Source organism: Xyrauchen texanus, chromosome 7, assembly GCF_025860055.1.
Source record: "Xyrauchen texanus isolate HMW12.3.18 chromosome 7, RBS_HiC_50CHRs, whole genome shotgun sequence".
NCBI classification, from domain to species: Eukaryota; Metazoa; Chordata; class Actinopteri; order Cypriniformes; family Catostomidae; genus Xyrauchen; species Xyrauchen texanus.
Window position 1 is genome coordinate 26,754,594 of NC_068282.1, and position 19,789 is coordinate 26,774,382.

General features: G+C 37.3%; 1 protein-coding gene across 2 annotated transcripts in view; it reads right to left on the minus strand.

Annotated features, from left to right (window-relative positions):
- Positions 1-494: 494 nt before the first annotated feature.
- LOC127646495 (histone deacetylase complex subunit SAP130-like) overlaps positions 495-19,789 on the minus strand; it is a 30,530-nt gene continuing 11,235 nt past the window's right edge. For both annotated transcript variants that reach the window (XM_052130200.1, XM_052130199.1), the window contains exons 7-21: positions 14,076-14,200; positions 13,825-13,969; positions 12,159-12,249; positions 11,968-12,072; positions 9,884-10,025; positions 9,629-9,747; positions 9,261-9,545; positions 8,526-8,703; positions 7,528-7,626; positions 6,294-6,649; positions 4,841-5,095; positions 2,957-3,082; positions 2,651-2,754; positions 2,397-2,510; positions 495-1,568 (exon numbers count right to left, since the gene is read on the minus strand). In XM_052130200.1, coding sequence (XP_051986160.1) covers positions 1,410-1,568; positions 2,397-2,510; positions 2,651-2,754; positions 2,957-3,082; positions 4,841-5,095; positions 6,294-6,649; positions 7,528-7,626; positions 8,526-8,703; positions 9,261-9,545; positions 9,629-9,747; positions 9,884-10,025; positions 11,968-12,072; positions 12,159-12,249; positions 13,825-13,969; positions 14,076-14,200 — 2,403 coding nt within the window. In that variant the 3' untranslated portion in view covers positions 495-1,409. The remainder of the gene's footprint in view (positions 1,569-2,396; positions 2,511-2,650; positions 2,755-2,956; positions 3,083-4,840; positions 5,096-6,293; positions 6,650-7,527; positions 7,627-8,525; positions 8,704-9,260; positions 9,546-9,628; positions 9,748-9,883; positions 10,026-11,967; positions 12,073-12,158; positions 12,250-13,824; positions 13,970-14,075; positions 14,201-19,789) is intronic.

The window sequence follows — 19,789 nt, forward strand, 5'->3', positions numbered from 1 at the left end:
TGGAGAAATGTATCAAAGTACACATTGTCTCTTCAAAATGTAGTAAAGTGAAAGTTAATGTCCAAATAAATATTTATACTCAAGTAAAGTACATTTATTTAAAAACTGTACTTCGTTACTGCACACCTCTGCTATCAGCCTCATTACAGGGCTCTGGAGAGATAACGTTTTTGGTGGACAAATCTCTAGTTTGGCATAAAATATTACATGTATAAAATCTTTTTTTTTTCTTCTTATTTTAATATATTCCTCTAATATTAACACTCAGTCAGAACATAAGGGTTAAATAATGCTTTTTTTTTCAACTATTACTCAGGATACCTTCCTCTTACATTAATTCATATTAAAACTTGTATAACTGTGAAAATTGTTCTGGCAAAAGATTGAGCTAAAGAGAAGTTTTGGCTGAAGAGATAAGACTCCCTTGTGAAATTGTGTGAGGTGCATTCAGTACCAAATCCATTCACTCAACCAAATTATTTGTAAATGTCTTGTTTTACTGCAACAGCACATAATAGATTACACACAAAAAATAAAAATAAAATAATGAAGAAACGAAATGTACAAGAGTCAAATTATTATTTAAACTTAGAACATTCACTTATAGTCTCTAAAACAGCACAAAAGACAAAGTGAAAACCACATCACTGCCATTAACAACAAGCTTCTTACAATGAAACAAAACGATCCAAACATTTTTATAATCATAAATTATACTGATTCTTTCAAGTACATATTTTACCACTTTGTGCTATCATCAGTCATTCTTTAGCACTTTAATGTTGAGTTTACAGTGATGGAAACAAGACAAAACAAAAATAATTAGAAAATGTATTAAGGGCTAGAAAGGAAATCCTGTCTGGTTAGTACAAAACTAATAACAAGAATTTCATAGTGGACTTAATTTTTCAGATTAATTTGGGAGTGTTTAACAGCACACACACAAAAAAAAAAAAACACAGTTTCACCCATTTTACAAGGCACGAAAACACGGAAAGTACACACACTGTTTTGTTTGTGTGTGTGTGTGTGTGTGCAGTGTGTACAGCTGTGTATCAAACTGAACAAGAGTTACAAGGGCAAAAAAGTTCAAATACCGATATTTTAAAGTCCATTACTGCAAATGCGTTGCTAAAATAAGGCAAAATAAAGTTTATTTAAAAATGTAATACTTATAGAATTTTTCTTTAAGGGGAAAACAAACAAAAAAAAACATTGTTTAACTGGGCTGCCTCAGAGCCAATGATCAGTCTCAAGTCCACAGTAAGCAGCAATTCCTGTAAAAATGCTTTGATGGTGTAGAACCAGCTCTGTCTCTGTGACTGTAAAAGAAAGTAAATGATTGTGCACAGCAACCTGATAACCAAAGACCATGGAGTGGGCGGGATCTTCACTCCCGTGAGTCCTGTCTATGCCCGCTCCTTGCGCTTTAATTTAGAGCTCTTCTTGGGAGTTCCGTTCTTGTTGAGCAGTTTGAGGACTCGATCCTTATGGTCCAGCACTTTCATCATGGTGTCTCGAGCTTCAGTCACCTGATCCATCACGAGTTTGCAGCGCTGCATGTTACCCTGGACAGATTCACATCAAAAGCTCATAAATGTCTTTCCAGTAAAGGTGTACTACCTGACTCAAGCCTGAGTGGACCAGACAAACTATTGCGCCAGGTTTGGGTCAGTTTTTCTTTTAGCATTATTATTATTTTATTTGCAGGTATAATATATGCAACTAATTATTTTGAAAATCGATTAATCTTTTGATGACTTATAAAAAAAAAATCTAAATTTTATTTCCTGTACTTTATTAAGTGATACAAATATTTTATATTAAAAACAATGTGTCTGCAAAAAAGGTTTTGAAATGCAAATAAGTGTTACATTATATTATATATTGAATAATGCTTTTCACATTATCAGAAACAAATAAATAAATAAAAAAATAAAATAACATTTTGTCCACAGTAGGAAGAAGCAGGACAATTTATGTCTCTAAATTATAAATGTTAATAAAGAAAAACAAAACTACAACTAACCATTAGCTGATAAGTGTATGTAAAAGGTAGAATGTACTCATTGTTCTTATAAAAAAATATTATTTCTTATTCTATATGAAGGATTTTAATTTATTATGGTTCAATTTAAACCTAAATTCACCTAAACGCAAACAAAAGGATCTCACTTGCCGTTAAGACAAACTGTTTTACAAAATGGAAATATGCACATGACTTTGAATTCATAACATTTAACCAGATAATTTATCAGTAAAATCTATGTGCTGGGGGAAATATTCTCAACCATATTAAACTCCTGACAAATAAATGCTGATTATCTTCTTGAAATGTTCAAAACAAAGTGTTCAGAAGCTTTGGACAACTTTTTGATTAATACTGGGATACTAACCTGTATGAGCTCATTGATGCGGTGCAGGTCATCATCAGCTCCAGCTCTTTTCTTTGGGATGAGCCCCTCCTGCAGGGTGGTCAGGCGGCTGTACACATCATGCTCCATGTTAGACTGTGATCAGAGAGAAATAGAGTTTATCAAGCTGTCAGCAATATGTAGCATTAACTGCCTCAACAACAGGCTGTTAGCACAAGATATTTCATACAACATGCCAAAACTATTTTAATAAGCCTATCAGCTGCAGAACCCACCAGCTGCAACAGCTGTGCAGCACACAGGTGCACTTTCCAGCCTTGAGCACGACATGCTACTCCTCGCTGATTGGCCATGTCCTGAAGGCTTCCTTTCTTCTCCTCTGTAGGGACAGTAGGAAGATGATTTAAACTCATACCACAAGAGCAGATTCAATACTATATCATTAATACCAGATAAATTATACATGAGCAAGCAAACAATTTGGTGTTGATGGTTACTCAAAACACAGAAAACCAAAAGCACTGAAGAATCAATCAAGACCAATCTGAGAAAACTGGTGGAATGTTTTAGAGATCCCTTACCTTTCACTCTGATGTCGCTGTACCTCTGGAAGTGGTGATAGGCAGCCTTCCATGGGTTACGGTATTGTCGCAGTAGAGTGAGTGGAGGTCTAGGGCGGACTGGTACATAACGAACACCCTCCTCATCTATGTAAACACAACCATTACAGTTACAAACAATATAATCTAATTTTCTTCTTGTTTAGCACCACCGGTTTCTATTGGGTGGACCCATTGTGCTTTCTCGAAAAAAAAGTTAACTTTTGTTGAGATCACAAGACAGAAAGTTAGAGGTAGGGATGTACAGATATTAACATTTTTGGCCAGTATGATAACAATTTTAACAAAAAACTATTGCCCGATACCAATATTTTGTCCCCTTATTTTGTCATCAGATCACTATTTTGATCCAAATATCAGATCATGATGTGAAAAACTATTATTTTGTACTTCTAAAACGTTTTTGCTGTTCAAAACAACAGAACTTTTGACATGCTTGTACTGTATTTAGTAGAACACCATAAGTTCCTATTATGCATATGTTGGGCAATTTCACAAAAATGTCAAATTTATCATGGAAAATAAAAAGTTGAACCAAATGAACACCCTTTTAAGTTCTATTGTGGAATCATGGATAATGCCAACCAGACCGCTAGAGGACACCACTTGCTTACACAGAACTGACTGAATAGTTATATGCAGTATCATTTTAAGCTTTCAAGGTTAATAATCGCACAAGACCATATTGCGATTTCAGTCTTAATCATGTAGCCTTAAAGGATACTATAGCAATGTCAAAGAAGTTAAAGTTGGCTGGTTTCAAAGCATTTTGGATGATTTTACCTCATTATGTAAAGGTAAGTGTCACTTTTACAACTGTCACACCTGTAACATTTTCCTCATTATTGTGAAAACAAGATCGATTAAAAATTCTAAGAACATGTTCTTAGGAGTGTCAACCCTAATATATTCTGTGGATATCATTATTTCTGGATTGTGCATTTGAATTCACAGAGTTTTTACAAAGTGTGTTGATAAATAATTATAAATGAACCATCAGTTTTTTTCTAACTGCGATTTAATGCTTAAAACCGAGATGTTTTAATTTAGTCAATAATTGGCCGATAAATATTGGTGGTCTACAACTCGGTGCATCCCTAATTTATAATGAGACCATGAAGCAGCTGCAGGACTCTGCTTCGATAATCAGCAAAATAATATACCAGTAAATATGAGTCAACCACTAGAAGATTTTATTTCTGTTGCGGTTATGTAAACATCCTGGGAATTCAATGAAAAAAAAGATGGAAACCACTGGTGTACACTATGAACATCTGTGTACTGTTCTTGTATGTGCTCCTTATCTTGCAAATTCACCAGCACTCTGTATTACGTACAAGAATTCTCACAGCTTAAGTTCCATACTGACAATGGGCATGCCACATCAACACCAGCTGAACCAATGCCCATTCATTTTGCTTTCATTCAAGAAATGTCCAGTATTTTTACTTGGGTTTGCAAAAGCACAATTTCTATCTATAGGACAACATCAGAAGTGTGGGGATGTGTACACAACCAGATTTTTGGGAAGATGAAATTAACATTTAGTAATTTAGATGACACTTGTATCTAAAGCAACTTACAAATGAGGGAAATAAGTCATTTATCATACAAAACCAACAGTATCTGCAGTATCACACTGAAAAGTTCTAAGAGAAAAGTGAGTAGAACAGAAGCTACAGCAGAAGAAATAGACAGAGAGAAATGTGGTGTAGATTTGTAATATTGGTTACCCAATTAAATGACCAAATGCAAACGGACTAAAAACATCCATCAGAAAACCTACAAAAGGGAAATTAGATAAAAAGACAAAAGACTCTCTACTTGACTGGTTGGTAAACTGACCAACATATTCCCTGGGTGGAGACTCGTGTCTGTCAAGTCTGATTCCTGGGGCTCGGCTGCTAGCTCTCTCCTCGTCTGTGCTGTTGGTCTCCATCATCTCAGTCTCCTCAGTGGATATGACGTGCTGCTGTTTTCGGGGTTTCTTCCTTGGTGAGGCCCCAGGCAGGAGGTCTCCGGGTTGGGCAGGTATGGCCAGGGTGGAACCCTGGGAGGAGAGGACTGGAGCAGGAACCATCGAGGAGGGAGCTAAGGGCACTATAAACAAATTTTCGTTTACCATTTCGATTAGTCTGATTAAAAAAAAAAATAATCCAATTTTTATTTCCTGTACTTTATTAAGCGATACAAATATTAAAAAAATTATTTGTCTGCAAAAAAGATTTTTTGAAATGCAAATACGTTTTATATCATATACATTATATTATATATTGAATAATGATTTTCACATTATCAGAAACAAATAAATAAATAAATAAAAAGTAAAATAACATTTTGTCCACAGTAGGAAGAAGCAGGACAATTTCTGTCTCTAAATTATAAATGTTAATAAAGAAAAACAAAAACTACAAACTAACCATTAGCTGATAAGTGGATGTAAAAGGTAGAATGTACTCCACGAACACACAAATTACTGTTCTTATAAAAAAACCAAATCTTATTCTACATGAAGAAATATTTTTATTTATTATGGTTCAATTTAAGGGCACAATAAACAAATAGAACCAAAGAGATTGAAACATATACAGTAAATACTTTGTGTGCTAACTACCTCTACAAAACTGATAGTTCTAGCTCTAAAACCTATGACTGCTAATCAATTTAATTTAATTTTAATTCACCACAGAGTTTGCCAAAAGTAAGCTAACAAACTAAAATACTTGGTGGTAGAATTATTTGAGATACGGATTATTATCACTTAATAAATGTCATTTCTTATTGAATGTGTCTTTAATCATATTGCTTTGTTACAGAGCATTATAGTGATTTTATCATGTTTACTACATTTATGTAGTGCAAATCAATCCCCCTTAACCGAGGTTAAATAACATGTGGCATATTCAGGGTTCTCACACTTTTTGACCAGTAAAATTCCATGACTTATCCAGCTTTTTCTAACTACCAGAAATAGTTAATATTTTGATTCATAGCGATTTGTCAATGAATCATTCAGATTTGTGAAATGTTGACTCAAAAGAACAATTTGCTTTCAAATAAATCATTGCCATGTCTTGGAGCCAGTTGAACTCTACATAAAGCAATATGTAACTAATAAGATTAGTTCAGAGGAAAACTTGATAAATGAAAATTTACTACAGATATTTCCATGACTTTTAGTAATTTCCGTGACTTATCCAGGCTGGAAATCACAATTTCCAGGTTTCCAGTGGCAACCCTGCTTATTGCTATAATCATTTGTGAACAGGAGGACACTTATTTAGAAAAGAACATCTACCTGGTTGTGAGGTGTCCATTGGCTCCACTTCCTGTTTGACTTTAATCTCTGGAAGGGTGGCCCTCAGGGCCGCAGTGCTGCTGGTAGCAGGCTGGGTGGGAGAGGCCACTGAATTGGCCATGGAGGCAGGCGCAGGAGGAGTGACAGCCATGGATGCTGGCAGGGCTGAGAGAACTGCTGTGGGCTGAGAGGGGGGTGTTGGAGCTGGTGGAGCTAGGAGGGTGGGAATGGCTTGTGAATGATGCTGGGCAGGAGTGGAGAGCATCTGCTGTTCTCCTCCATGACTGGGCAGAGCCTCCACAGTAGCCATGACAGGGGGCGCCATGGCAACATGAACATCAGATTTGGACTTCACTCTAATAGCAGAAGCAGAATAAGCAGATTAAATAGATCTGCAGAAGTAAACAACATTTTAGACAATAAGACTTTGCTCAGGCTAAAATTTTCAAGGGAATGTTCATCTTAAAATTATAATTTTGAGGCCTGGGTATCTCAGCAAGTATTGACAGTGACTATCACCCCTGGAGTCGCGAGTTCGAATGCAGGGTGTGCCGAGTGACTCCAGAAAGGTCTCCTAAGCAACCAAATTGACCCGGTTGCTAGGGAGGGTAGAGTCACATGGGATAACCTCCTTGTAGTCACAATTACTGGTTCTCGCTCTCAATGGGGCACGTGGCAAGCCGTGTGTGGATTGTGGAGACGTGCATGAGCCTCCAGTGCTGTGAATCTCTGGGGTGTCATGCACAGCAAGCCACGTGATAAAATGCATGGATTAACAGTCTCAGAAGCGAAGGCAACTGAGACTTGTCCTCCGCCACCCGGATTGAGGTGAGTAACCGTGAGGACCTACTAAGTAGTGGGAATTGGGATTAATGAGTGAAAAATTAGATTAAAAAAATATAAATATATATAATAGTTTTATTATAATTTTGTCATAGTTCACTCACCCTAATATTGTTCCAAACCAGTAAGACTTTATTTCTTCAGTGGAAGACAAAAGGAGATGCTAGGCAGGATGTTAGCTTCAAGTCACCATTAACTTTCAAGTGAATAGTGACTGAGGCTAGCATTCTGCCTGTGTTCCATGGAAGAAAGTCATATGAGATTGGAACAACACACGGGTGAGTAAATAATGAAAATAAAAATCAATTTAGTATGAACTTTTCCTTTAAGAACACTGGATGATTGTTGTCCTTTTCTCTTAGTTAATAATGGCTATTTTGACAGGGCTTACCCTGCAGGGCGAGGGGATCCTGACAGCCTTATCCCACTATCCATCCGGCCAGCGTTAGGCTCACTCGGCAGTGCTGGGATCAGACTTTTACGCACAGCCCTAGAAATACAAACCAAAATCAGTCTCACACTATTTTATCAGCTTCTACTACTCTACATGATACTGGTGTCTTCACTTCTCAGGATCTTAAGAAATAGTTCACCCAAAAATAAAAATTCTCATTGTTTACTCACCGTCATGCAATCCCAGATGTGTATGACTTTCTTTCTTCTGCTGAATAAAATCTAAGATTTTTAGAAGAATTTTTCAGCTCTGTTGGTCCAAGTGAATGGGTACCAAAAATGTGAAGCTCTAAAAGCACATAAAGGCAGCGTAGAAGTAATCTAATCTGGTTAAATCCATGTCTTCTGAAGTGACTTGAAAAGTGTGGATGAGAAACAGATCAATATTTAAGTCCCTTGTTACCATCAATCTCCACTTTCACATTCATCTTCTTTGTTTTTGGCGATTCGCATTTAGAGCATATCGCCACCTACCGGGCAGGCAGGAGAATTTATAGTTTAAAAGGACTTAAATATTGATCCGTTAAATATTGTTTCTAACCCACACTTATCGCATCACTTAAGACATGGATTTAACCACTGGAGTTGTGTGGATGACTTTAATGCTGCATTTATGTGCTTTTTAGAGCTTCAACATTTTGGTACCCATTAATTTACATTGTGAGTCTGTGTGTTCAGCAGAAGAAAGAATGTCAAACATCTGGAATGGTTGAGTCAATTATGAGAATTTTCAATTTTTGATGAACTATCCCTTAATTAACATGGAACTAGATTTCCAGACCTTAAAACTAAATGTAAATGCACATATATAAAAGGCCTCCAAATGAAGCTTAGTCATTGCAGCAATCAAACTAATAATACGCATGCTATGAAAACAAGGCAAATTTGAATATGGGGTATAATGCAAATCTGAATATAGGGTTAAGTCAGACTTACCCTTCGTTCACAGGTTTCTTGCGAAGGATGCTGGGTCGGGGAGAGGATACAAGTGTGGGTGCACCAGTGCCTGCCCCCTGCGGGTGTGTCTGCACCACCGTAGTTATGGGCTGTGTGCCACTGAAAGTGCTCCCCAATGGATTGGTGACAAATGCAGTACTTTCAGCCAGAACTACACCTGTATAATAAGATTTTTTAAGATATTTGCAAACAAAACAAACAACAAAAGTCAAATAAATGATCTATAATCTGATAGGAAATAGCAGACTATAGATGTGCATGCACCTGGAATTATCTGCACTAATTATTGTGTCCGAAAGGTGGCAACACTCACATTTGAGCCGTTGCCATCACTAAGAAACTCTAGATGTAATCACCAGTTAACATCAGAAGATCTAGTGCGTGTGGTCAAAAGATACCTGCATTTGTATAACTTGAGTCTGAAGCACTATAAAGATATGAGTCTAAGCTCCTGAAGAGTAATAATCTGGTAATAGTCTCATAGCAGTCATAGCACGCATGCAGCAAAAGCCTGTGTATGCGTGCACAGTTATATGGAGTGTATTTTGACAGGTTCACATTGTACAGTACGCAGACGCTAAGCGTACGCGTCAAAATGGAAGTATACCTGGGGCTTAATGAATGTGTGACCCAACAAATGAAGAATAAATCTTTTTCTAGGTCGCTCATTTGAGTCTTTTCTTCATGCAAATGATCCTTCATGTCAACACCTACCTGATGGTTTTGTTTCTGATTGTGGTTGATGTGTGGCGACTGAAGCCTGTTGTATGCTCTGAGTGCTGATTGGTGCAGTGGCATGCAGTCCCTGAACTCCAATTGATGCAGGCTGAATGCCCTGAGCAGTCATAGAGGCTGGCTGGATGTTCTGGGTACTGATCTGGGCTGACTGCAGGCCAATGCGATCCACTGCCATAAGCTGCATAGGGTTCAAGTGCACAGTGGTGGCCACACCCACACCGGCCTGAGCAGGAAGAGCGGAGCTCTGAGCCTGTGCCGTGACTAAAGGTACACAGCACAGTAAGTATTCAGAAAGCATCAGATTATAGCACAACATTTTAGGAGAGCATGTGTGTTGTTTTTACCTGGGTAGGGACGTATGGAGGAGACAGAGCTGGTGATGGGGGTGTATGTGTGGGTCAGAGGATATGGGGATGAAGGGTATGTGGGTAAGAAGTATTGAAACTGCACTGGTACTGACGGCCTACAGAAAATTACAGTGAAATTAAGAAAATTCAAGTTCTAAATTCAATGAGAAAAAGGATAAACTGATCAGCTATATTTGTATATGTATTCTAGTCTTGTTCTCTTCATATGAAGATCTTTTGCTGTAGTATTACCTGTTATCACTGCGGGCCTCCATGGTGACAGGGTTTGGAGAGGAGCGATGGCCTGAGATGGGAATCAGGTTGGTCCTCTCCCCTGGGTACTCTGGCTGGATACGGGGGGACGTGTGCGCGATTGGCTGAGGAACCACTTTAGCTGGACAAAACAGAGAAGGTATGCATGTTATGGATTGAATATGGATAGAATTGACAACATATGTTGTCAATTCTAACTGCAACACCATCATTTTTGGTCTCAATTTTCATTATTCTTTTGATTGCTCATAATTATTCAAGAATTCTTGTACTCTACAACAAACTCTATTAGCATAGATATATGATGCATTTATCAACTGCTGCTGCTTCACACCATGCAATTTTGTTTCTGTCTTTTTCATTTGTTGATTGTTTTGTTTCATATTTTTTCATTCATCTTGTATGTTTTTTCAAATAATACACATACACTCAAATGGGGCTCTGAGACATTTATGGCATGAATTTCTGTAAAGCTCTTTTGAAACAATTTGTATTGTGAAAAGCATTATGCAAATAAAAATTACTTGACTCAATAACAACAAAGTTTTACCCATTGTTGATGGGTCAAGTTGGTTCTTTAAATGTACAATGTTCATTGTCTGTAAATACATAAATTAATTTAAAAAAACATTATTAACTCGGTCGAAATGAGTCACAGCTGCTCATGTGGTCTCAATATGCAGCTCTCCTCACATGAGAGTTCATAATTTTATTAAAAGTGCTATACACTCACCTAAAGGATTATTAGGAACACCATACTAATACTGTGTTTGACCCCCTTTCGCCTTCAGAACTGCCTTAATTCTACGTGGCATTGATTCAACAAGGTGCTGAAAGCATTCTTTAGAAATGTTGGCCCATATTGATAGGATAGCATCTTGCAGTTGATGGAGATTTGTGGGATGCACATCCAGGGTACTGAGCTCCTGTTCCACCACATCCCAAAGATGCTCTATTGGGTTGAGATCTGGTGACTGTGGGGGCCATTTTAGTACAGTGAACTCATTGTCATGTTCAAGAAACCAATTTGAAATGATTCGAGCTTTGTGACATGGTGCATTATCCTGGTGGAAGTAGCCATCAGAGGATGGGTACATGGTGGCCATAAAGGGATGGACATGGTCAGAAACAATGCTATAGGCTGTGGCATTTAAACGATGCCCAATTGGCACTAAGGGGCCTAAAGTGTGCCAAGAAAACATCCCCCACACCATTACACCACCACCACCAGCCTGCACAGTGGTAACAAGGCATGATGGATCCATGTTCTCATTCTGTTTACGCCAAATTCTGACTCTACCATCTGAATGTCTCAACAGAAATCGAGACTCATCAGACAACATTTTTCCAGTCTTCAACTGTCCAATTTTGGTGAGCTCTTGCAAATTGTAGCCTCTTTTTCCTATTTGTAGTGGAGATGAGTGGTACCCGGTGGGGTCTTCTGCTGTTGTAGCCCATCCGCCTCAAGGTTGTGCGTGTTGTGGCTTCACAAATGCTTTGCTGCATACCTCGGTTGTAACGAGTGGTTATTTCAGGCAAAGTTGCTCTTCTATCAGCTTGAATCAGTCGGCCCATTCTCCTCTGACCTCTAGCATCAACAAGGCATTTTCAGCCCACAGGACTGCCGCATACTGGAAGTTTTTCCCTTTTCACACCATTCTTTGTAAACCCTAGATATGGTTGTGCGTGAAAATCCCAGTAACTGAGCAGATTGTGAAATAGTCAGACCGGCCCGTCTGGCACCAACAACCATGCCACGCTCAAAATTGCTTAAATCACCTTTCTTTCCCATTCTGACATTCAGTTTGGAGTTCAGGAGATTGTCTTGACCAGGACCACACCCCTAAATTCATTGAAGCAACTGCCATGTGATTGGTTGATTAGATAATTGCATTAATGAGAAATTGAACAGGTGTTCCTAATAATCCTTTAGGTGAGTGTATATGTCTAAGAGTAACATTTTCTTAAAGTGGAAAAAATTGATCAGTGAACCAAAACTGCTCAGCTCAACCGACCATAAATAAAGAAACATAAGTACTACAAAAACGTAGAGTTGTGCTTACCAACAGGAATTGCTGAGGTTGTCACAGCTGTTGCATGTGATGAGTGAGAGGCCATCGTCATTGTGACAATAGTGCCACTGGTCATATGGCTATGCGGGGCAGAGCCTGTTTTGGGGTAGACATGATTTAGATAATGTTGTGAACTGTATGGAATTGTTGCATAAGGAATTTGGGGAAAAAAGGCAAGGTACCTGTAGTAGTTGCTGATGGAGCAGTGTTTGTAGCTAATATAGGAGCAACAGTGGCAGCAGCAACAGGAGTCACAGTGTTGAAGATTGGCTTCTGCACAAAATAAATGATTGAGAACAACTCCAAATTCATAAACAAGTTAAAATAAATGTTTGTGGCATTGTGTTTCCGCAAGAACACTCAATACATAATGCATCGGATATTCTGCTTGTCAGTGTGGGCAAAATTCAGAATTGAACACCTTCAAATAATGAGTTAGAATTGGCCAAGCACCATAGGAACTTGAATTAGAATTTGAATAGGAGTAACTGGAAGTGGCATTTGCTGAATTGTAATTAAAATAAATATTAGTCACACAAACATTAACAAAACAACTTCTACTTCCTTACATTCAAATTACAATTATATTTTCTGTTTGCTCCCTAAATTCAAATTCAGGAATTTAATTGGAATTAGAAAGGCATTCTCAATTAAATTCTGAATGGTGCACAACCACTGACCTAAAATACAGATCTGGATTGCTGATTATGTCATAACATTGAAGCCACCTATAGACTTTTTAAATCTGTCTGTACATCCCTACAATGCTAACATCTTATAAATGTAATTATAGTTTCTTGAAAGCCTGTGCGAGTATAAACGGTGTACAAACAGTATACCTCTAACAAACTTCAGTGGCAAACAGATCAGATGTATGCAAACAAGTTAACTGAAACTGAAGATAGAAACAGACCTTTTCAAAGTGTTACTTGTTCTACGTAAAAGTTTTTATTAATAAGTGCCTTTTTCCTCATCCACTTGCCTGGGAGTTTGTTCGCGCTCTCGCTCTCTCATTTGTTCAGATGGAAAGACTCATCACACAACAAATGCATCCTTAAAGTGTGAGAATAACCTTTTGTGGTTTTCAGCATTACACATAAACATAAAAAAAATCTGATATCTCATATAAACAACTTCATATTTTATCTTTATATTTACGTAGGGCAAAGATATTAAATCATATTATATAATCCTACATTTATTAAATGTATACATTTCCCTGTGAAGTATGCTTTAATTTGGAGCAAGATATTCAGGGGAGTGACTATGTTATGTCAGAGATGTCATTTTTCTCACAGCTGATTAGTTCAGCATCAGTTTGCGATCTATAACCCAGAATACAACATTGTACGATATCCTAAATTGCTATGACGATAAACACTGGTAAAAACCGACCCGGAAAACCAGAGTTTGCTGAAACTGAACTCAATCTTACCTGGTTTGCCACTGAAACAGGCCATAGTTGTTACAGCTTTTACAACTAACATTACATCTTGTGGACAGTTATGCTACATCCCTTAGCGAACATTGTGCTGCAATGATAATAAGCAAACCGGGACAGGTGAATGCTCTGACATTGTGATCTGCATTGTGTCTTCTCCTTCATAACAAATATTTTCCATAACAAGATAAGTAAAAGTTAATCATGATTGTCACTAGAGGGTATGTCCACTCGAACACATCTGGTGGCTTCACCTTCTGCTGGTTTTTTACTGTTGCATCAGCGATCTAGTTCTATATATTAGATCAGTGAGCACAACCCTGCTGCTAGTTACATACGGAAGATAGATACACAGAATAGATCTTTCTATAAATAACTTGGATCAATAAGTTTGTAACAGGACTGACTTGTGCGACAGTGTGAGGAGGCTGGGCCTTCTGGGTTCCAAGAGCTAGGTGGGAGGGGAGGGTGATGCAAGTGGCAGTGTCCCGTGGGGTGGATGGACGCTGGATGTTGATAGTGTTCGGTGGAGGGTGAATGGTCATTGGTCGCCTACAAACAAAAATTCAAGACCTTCAGTGGAGTAGTAAAAATACACAACACATTATGCCGTCTGACCCAGTTAAAGCACTTAATAGAAATTGCTGCAATCATTTACCCATGATGACCCATCTCTGCATGAGTTACAGGGGTGCTAATAACTGGAGACTGGGTTCTGGCAGCTGGAATGGGAGCCACCATGGTGGGCAGAACAGCAGTAGAGGTGGTCACTAAAGGTCGAGACTGTGAAAGCAAACACAATGGATTAACATCAAAACTCTAATGATTTGAAGGTAGATGGAGCAGATCTTTGATCTGGACAGATTCATAAAGTCCCAATCGACTGTGTCCTTAAAGGCCCAGATATACTTCATATGAAACTGAAGAACAAATGGGTGTGATGTCATTTAAAACAAAATCTGGCACCAAAAGAAAAAAAAAGTGTTTTGGTGTTTTGTAACAGCTCGCTGGGGCAAACTTTTAGAAAAAACTTCTGTTTACGTTGTTCAGTCAGTCAAGATGTTATTAGCGATCTAGTGCAAATGTACGATTGTTCACATAGGTATGTTTTTCAAAGACCATGTCATTGGTTTTTATTGTTTAATTAGTCTACAAAAGAAATCAGATCTACTCAAACTCTAAAGTGCGCATTCACTCATCTGCAGTGAAAGCCATTCATACATTTTCCCAAAATAAGATATGCCTTTTAGCATCATTCTTTTGTCTGTATTTTGCCTTTTATACACACATCTTTGCGTAGTATTACAGTAATTTCCAAAGTGCAACCACTGAGGCAAAAATTATCTAACGATGATCTTATATGAACAAGATCACCATTGATGATCTAACAGGATGAATGGTCCCCTGTCTAGCCACCAAAGGGCTTACTGAACGAAGTAACTTGATCGATTTAAATCGGCTGTTAATAAGTTTGAATAATGAATATGCCATATTATTTACTGTACGTGGACTAATAGTTTTAGCAGTAATTTAGCAATTATTACATTTATTAAATAATTAAACATTAAAAAAATCTTGCTTAAAACATGCTTAAGAGTGCAGCTCATATCCACAATTGAAAGCTGCTACTCTGTCACAAAGTATGCAACCGTGTGGTTCTTCACAGTAATTTTATATTTTATATTTCACAATATCAAGGGCAATAATCGACAATTAAGATTTTTGCTATTATCGTGCAGCCCTACTGGCTATTCCTACCTATTCCAGTAGTTTTAAAAATGTACATTCACTTAGTCAACTGTGGCTTTAAGCAGCTTGGAAAATTCCAGAAAATTATGTCAAGCCTTAAGGCAATTAGCTAATTAGATTCTGATAGGCTAATCAGCTAACTGGAGGTGTACATGTGGATGTTTAAAGGCCTACCTTTAAATTCAGTGCCTCTTTGCATGACATCATAGGAAAATCAAAAGAAATCAGCCAAGACTTTGGCTTTGTGGACCTCCACAAGTCTGGTTCATCCTTGGAAGCAATTTCCAAATGCCTGTATTGTAAGTATAAACACCATGGGAACATGCAGCCATCATACCGCTCAGGAAGGAGACACATTCTGTCTCCTAGAGATGAACGTAGTTTGGCGCGAAATGTGCAAATCAATCCCTGAACAACAGCAAAGGACCTTGTGAAGATGCTGAAGGAAACAGGTAGACAAGTATCTATATCCACAGTAAAACGAGTCCTTTTGACATAACCTAAAAGACTGCTCTGCAAGAAAGACGCCACTGCTCCAGTTTCCAAGTGCACATGGGAACAAAGATCTTACTTTTTAGAGAAATGTCATCTGGTCTGATTAAACTAAAATTTAACCGTTTGGCCATAATGAAAATCACTATGTTTCGAGGAAAAAAGGTGAGGCTTGCAAGGCGAAGAACACCATTCCAACCATGGGGGTTGTCAGCATCATGTTGTGGGGGTGCTTTGCCACAGGAGGGACTAGTGCACGTCACAAAATAGATGGCATCATGAGGAAGGAAAATTATCTTGATAAATTGAAGCAACATCTCAAGACATCAGCCATGAAGTTAAAGCTTGGTCGCAAATGGGTCTTCCAAATGGACAATAACACCAAGCATACTTCCAAAGTTGTGGCAAAATGGTTTAAGGACAACAAAGTCAAGGTATTGGAGTGGCCATCACAAAGCCCTGACCTCAATCTGACAGAAAATTTGTGGACAGAACTGCAAAAGCATATGTGAGCAATGAGGCCTAAAAACCTGACTCAGTTACACCAGTTTTGTCTGCAGGAATGGGACAAAATTCCAGCAACTTATGCTTGTGGAATGCCACCCAAGTTACCAAGTTAAAAGGCAATGCTACCAGATACTCACAAATTGTATGTAAACTTCTGACGCACTGGGAATGTGATGACAGGGAATGTTTTCTACGATTAAATGTCAGGAATTGTGAAAAACTGAGTTTAAATGTATAAGGTGTATGTAAACTTCTGACTTCAACAGTATTACTAGAAACACATACAACAGATAGATAGACGGATGGATGGACAGACAAATTAATCCAAAGTCTAATAAAAATATAATAGATATCTACACTATATAGAAAGAATTTTCGTTTTTTGGCCTGGTGTCTCCAGAATTTTCGGTTTCGGCCAAACAATTTCATTTTGGTGAATCCCTAATCACATTAGTTAAGGTTTTACTTGTAGTCTTGAGCGTCCTCATATATAAATGAACTTCTCAACGCCTCCCACAGTGGTGTGGCCAGTGTCTGAATATTTTGTAAATAGTATAACATTGCTCTGCTGTTTCGAACTTCTTTTTGACCCTGAACAAATAATGAAGACCAACTTCTCTGAAAGTATATCAGGGCCTTATAGTTGATGTGTTTCTATGCCACTAGCAACACCAAACAGAGTTGAAAAAATAATAATTGTTTCAAAACATTAAAAAACAAATACACACAGAGGCCACAACATAAGTTGTAATTTTGAAAAACAAAGAACTATAACAATGTGGGCTACAGATTGAGAACCATTGCCATATTTGGTGCAAACCAGCAACTAGGGCTGAAACGACATTATCGACTACGTCGACAATAAAAAATGGTCGACAACTTTTTTGTTGTCGAATGGTCATTTGACATGGGATCACATTAAACTGTAATGATGGCGCATGAGAGCAGCACTGCTGTTCTCGCCTGACTGAGGAGAGGATGAATTACACAGCTCACAGTCCAGATGCACTCTAAACTTTCCAAACAGCTTCAGGTTAAGATCGCCAATTATGAGGGTATTATACAAAAAAAAATAAAAAAATTATATTGAATGCGGAATGGCTTTATTAAAAGTTCAAATAATACAGAAGCAGATCATGTAATTAACTACAAATTCCAAAACGGGTAGTTTTCTGTGCGGTCAGCGCCTCTTCTATGAGTTGCGCAAATGTCCCGATCAAAGGGGGAGAGATTCAAATTGCACCCGGCTGATGCACACTCTGTGAATCATAATATATGTCACTGTGCATTGCTTATCGTGAAGATAATTGGCTTTATTAATAAGAGAGTTTTTTTTTTGTGAGTTAAAGATGGATTGAAGTGAACAGAAAGGTGAGAGAGGGCAGTCTTCACCCCATTATACACTGCAACAAAATACATTTTTGATTTGATTTTGTTTTGGCTTGTTTTCCAAAATAAATATCTAAAACTCCTTTAATACAACATACATTTTCTTTACCAGCTATAGTGCAGAAGACAAAATTGTTTCTGAGAATGTTGGATATAATATTAAAAAATGCAAACATTTTAGAATATCTAAAAAACCTTTAACCTGTTGATACGCACCCCCCTTTTGAGCACAAACCCTGAAAATGACATACCTGAACTTAAATGGTTGTATTTACGGAACCCTTTGGAGTATGGACACAGTTGAAGAATCATTTAAAAGAAGACACTTTGGGCTTTATTTTATCAGAATTCATATATGTTGTTATCTTTTAAAGTTAGAGAAGCTGAAGTTTATAGTAATGGAAATATTTTGTGCATTATTTAAAAATATATATATAATCTAAAGAAATGATAATAAAAGTGCCATGATAATCCAGAAATACAATGTTCTCAAAGCCACAAGTCTAAAGAAGTTGTGTTTCAAATTTGAAGATGATTAACAAAAAATTGTTCCTGCAAGCTTTTTTTCTCTGTAAAATCGCTGCAGGTGTACAGAGTAAAATTAAGGCTCCGCCTTTCAATACGACACAAAATCTGACTGCACTGCTTAGCTATTATGAATGCTCGTGCAGGAAAAAACACTTGCGTCTCATTCAGTTGAACTCAAAGCATCTCAGAGAACCACACCACGGACGTCACAAGAGCAGCTCTCTTGAGATTGTGTGAAGATGAACCACTTCTCAAGCGCTCTGATGAGCATTCCGTCTACAGAGACTTGGGCCAAACTTCCGCGAAAATATAAACAAGGTATAAAAGTATTCATTTTGTGAACGCAAAGTGCTCCAGTTTCACTTAACGTCCATGTAATTTCAAATATCTGTGGTCATTGTGGGTTTATTCACGCAGTGTTATAACATGCAGTGAGACAGAGGAGATGCCCTGCTCCATTTCTGTGGAGATGATAAAATGCATGAAACAGAACCTCAAATACCTTCATTAGAAATAAGGGCTTGCGAGTTAATCAGAGAGCCTTAAAATAATGTATGAAAGTGAAGAATTTAAGGCAGAAATATTTTATTTATTACATAATATAATATAATATAATATAATAGCTATACAGGTCGGCTGGGTTACAAAAGAAAACAAAACATTGAAAGTCCAATGGATCAAAAGTAAATCGGACAAATAAGAGATATATTTGAGTTATTTAGACATATTTTGAGAATTAAAATATTATTTTTATTATTTTCAATTTTATATTTGTATATTTGACTGTCATTCATATGTTTTTGAAGCCAGAAAAGGAAATCAAATACACTTATTTTATTATATGACCCAAGCTAAATTTGTATAAATGACTTTGTTGTGTGCATGAAGCACACATAGTGAGTTTGTATAGTAATTAATCATCATATTCCTAAAACAGTAATCATAATCGCAATTATTTGTCAGCCAAATTTCACAATCGTGACCCCTAATTTTCATTTTTAGGTTCCTACCTTGTGAATTTTGTTAAAAATGTGTACGAAACTTCAAACAGTGACAACAGCTTGTATCATTATTAAAAATGCAATTTCATGACATCATATAAATTGAAATTTGTAAACTTTTAAAAAGCTAAAATGAGATTAAAATCATAAAGCAAAAAAAAAAAAAAGAAATTACAATATACTATATTGTGTGAATATATATGAAGAGGACCCATCTCTCAGTTTGCTTAATATATTTTTTTGTTACATTATGCTTCAAAACTAAAATTTACTAGCCAATGCCGATTCTTTCTCTAACATGATCGTAGAGGTTTGCCATGTATGGCGTAAACTGTGTGACTGTTACAGACTGTAAGTCGTTTAAATTATATTCCTTGCCCTACTGAGATTTAATGCAGATTGCAATAGTTTTAGTTATTCCTGTTAGAAAAAGTTAACTGTTGCTCGAATTCCACTAATGTTACTGAAAGATATGGGGGAGGGAGAGAGGAGGAGATGTGGAATGTGGAGGGAAAGGAGGGAAAGAAGGAGGGGGAGAGAGATTATGTGTATGTGGTAAATTGACTGTGTATTACTGAGAGTTGATAAAGAATGCACAAGTTTTAGTTATTCCTGTTAAGAAAAACATTGGTGTTACTCAAAGTGCACTAATTTTACTGTTTAATTATTTTATGTTGGACTGCTAAACCCGAGGTTGCACAATGTT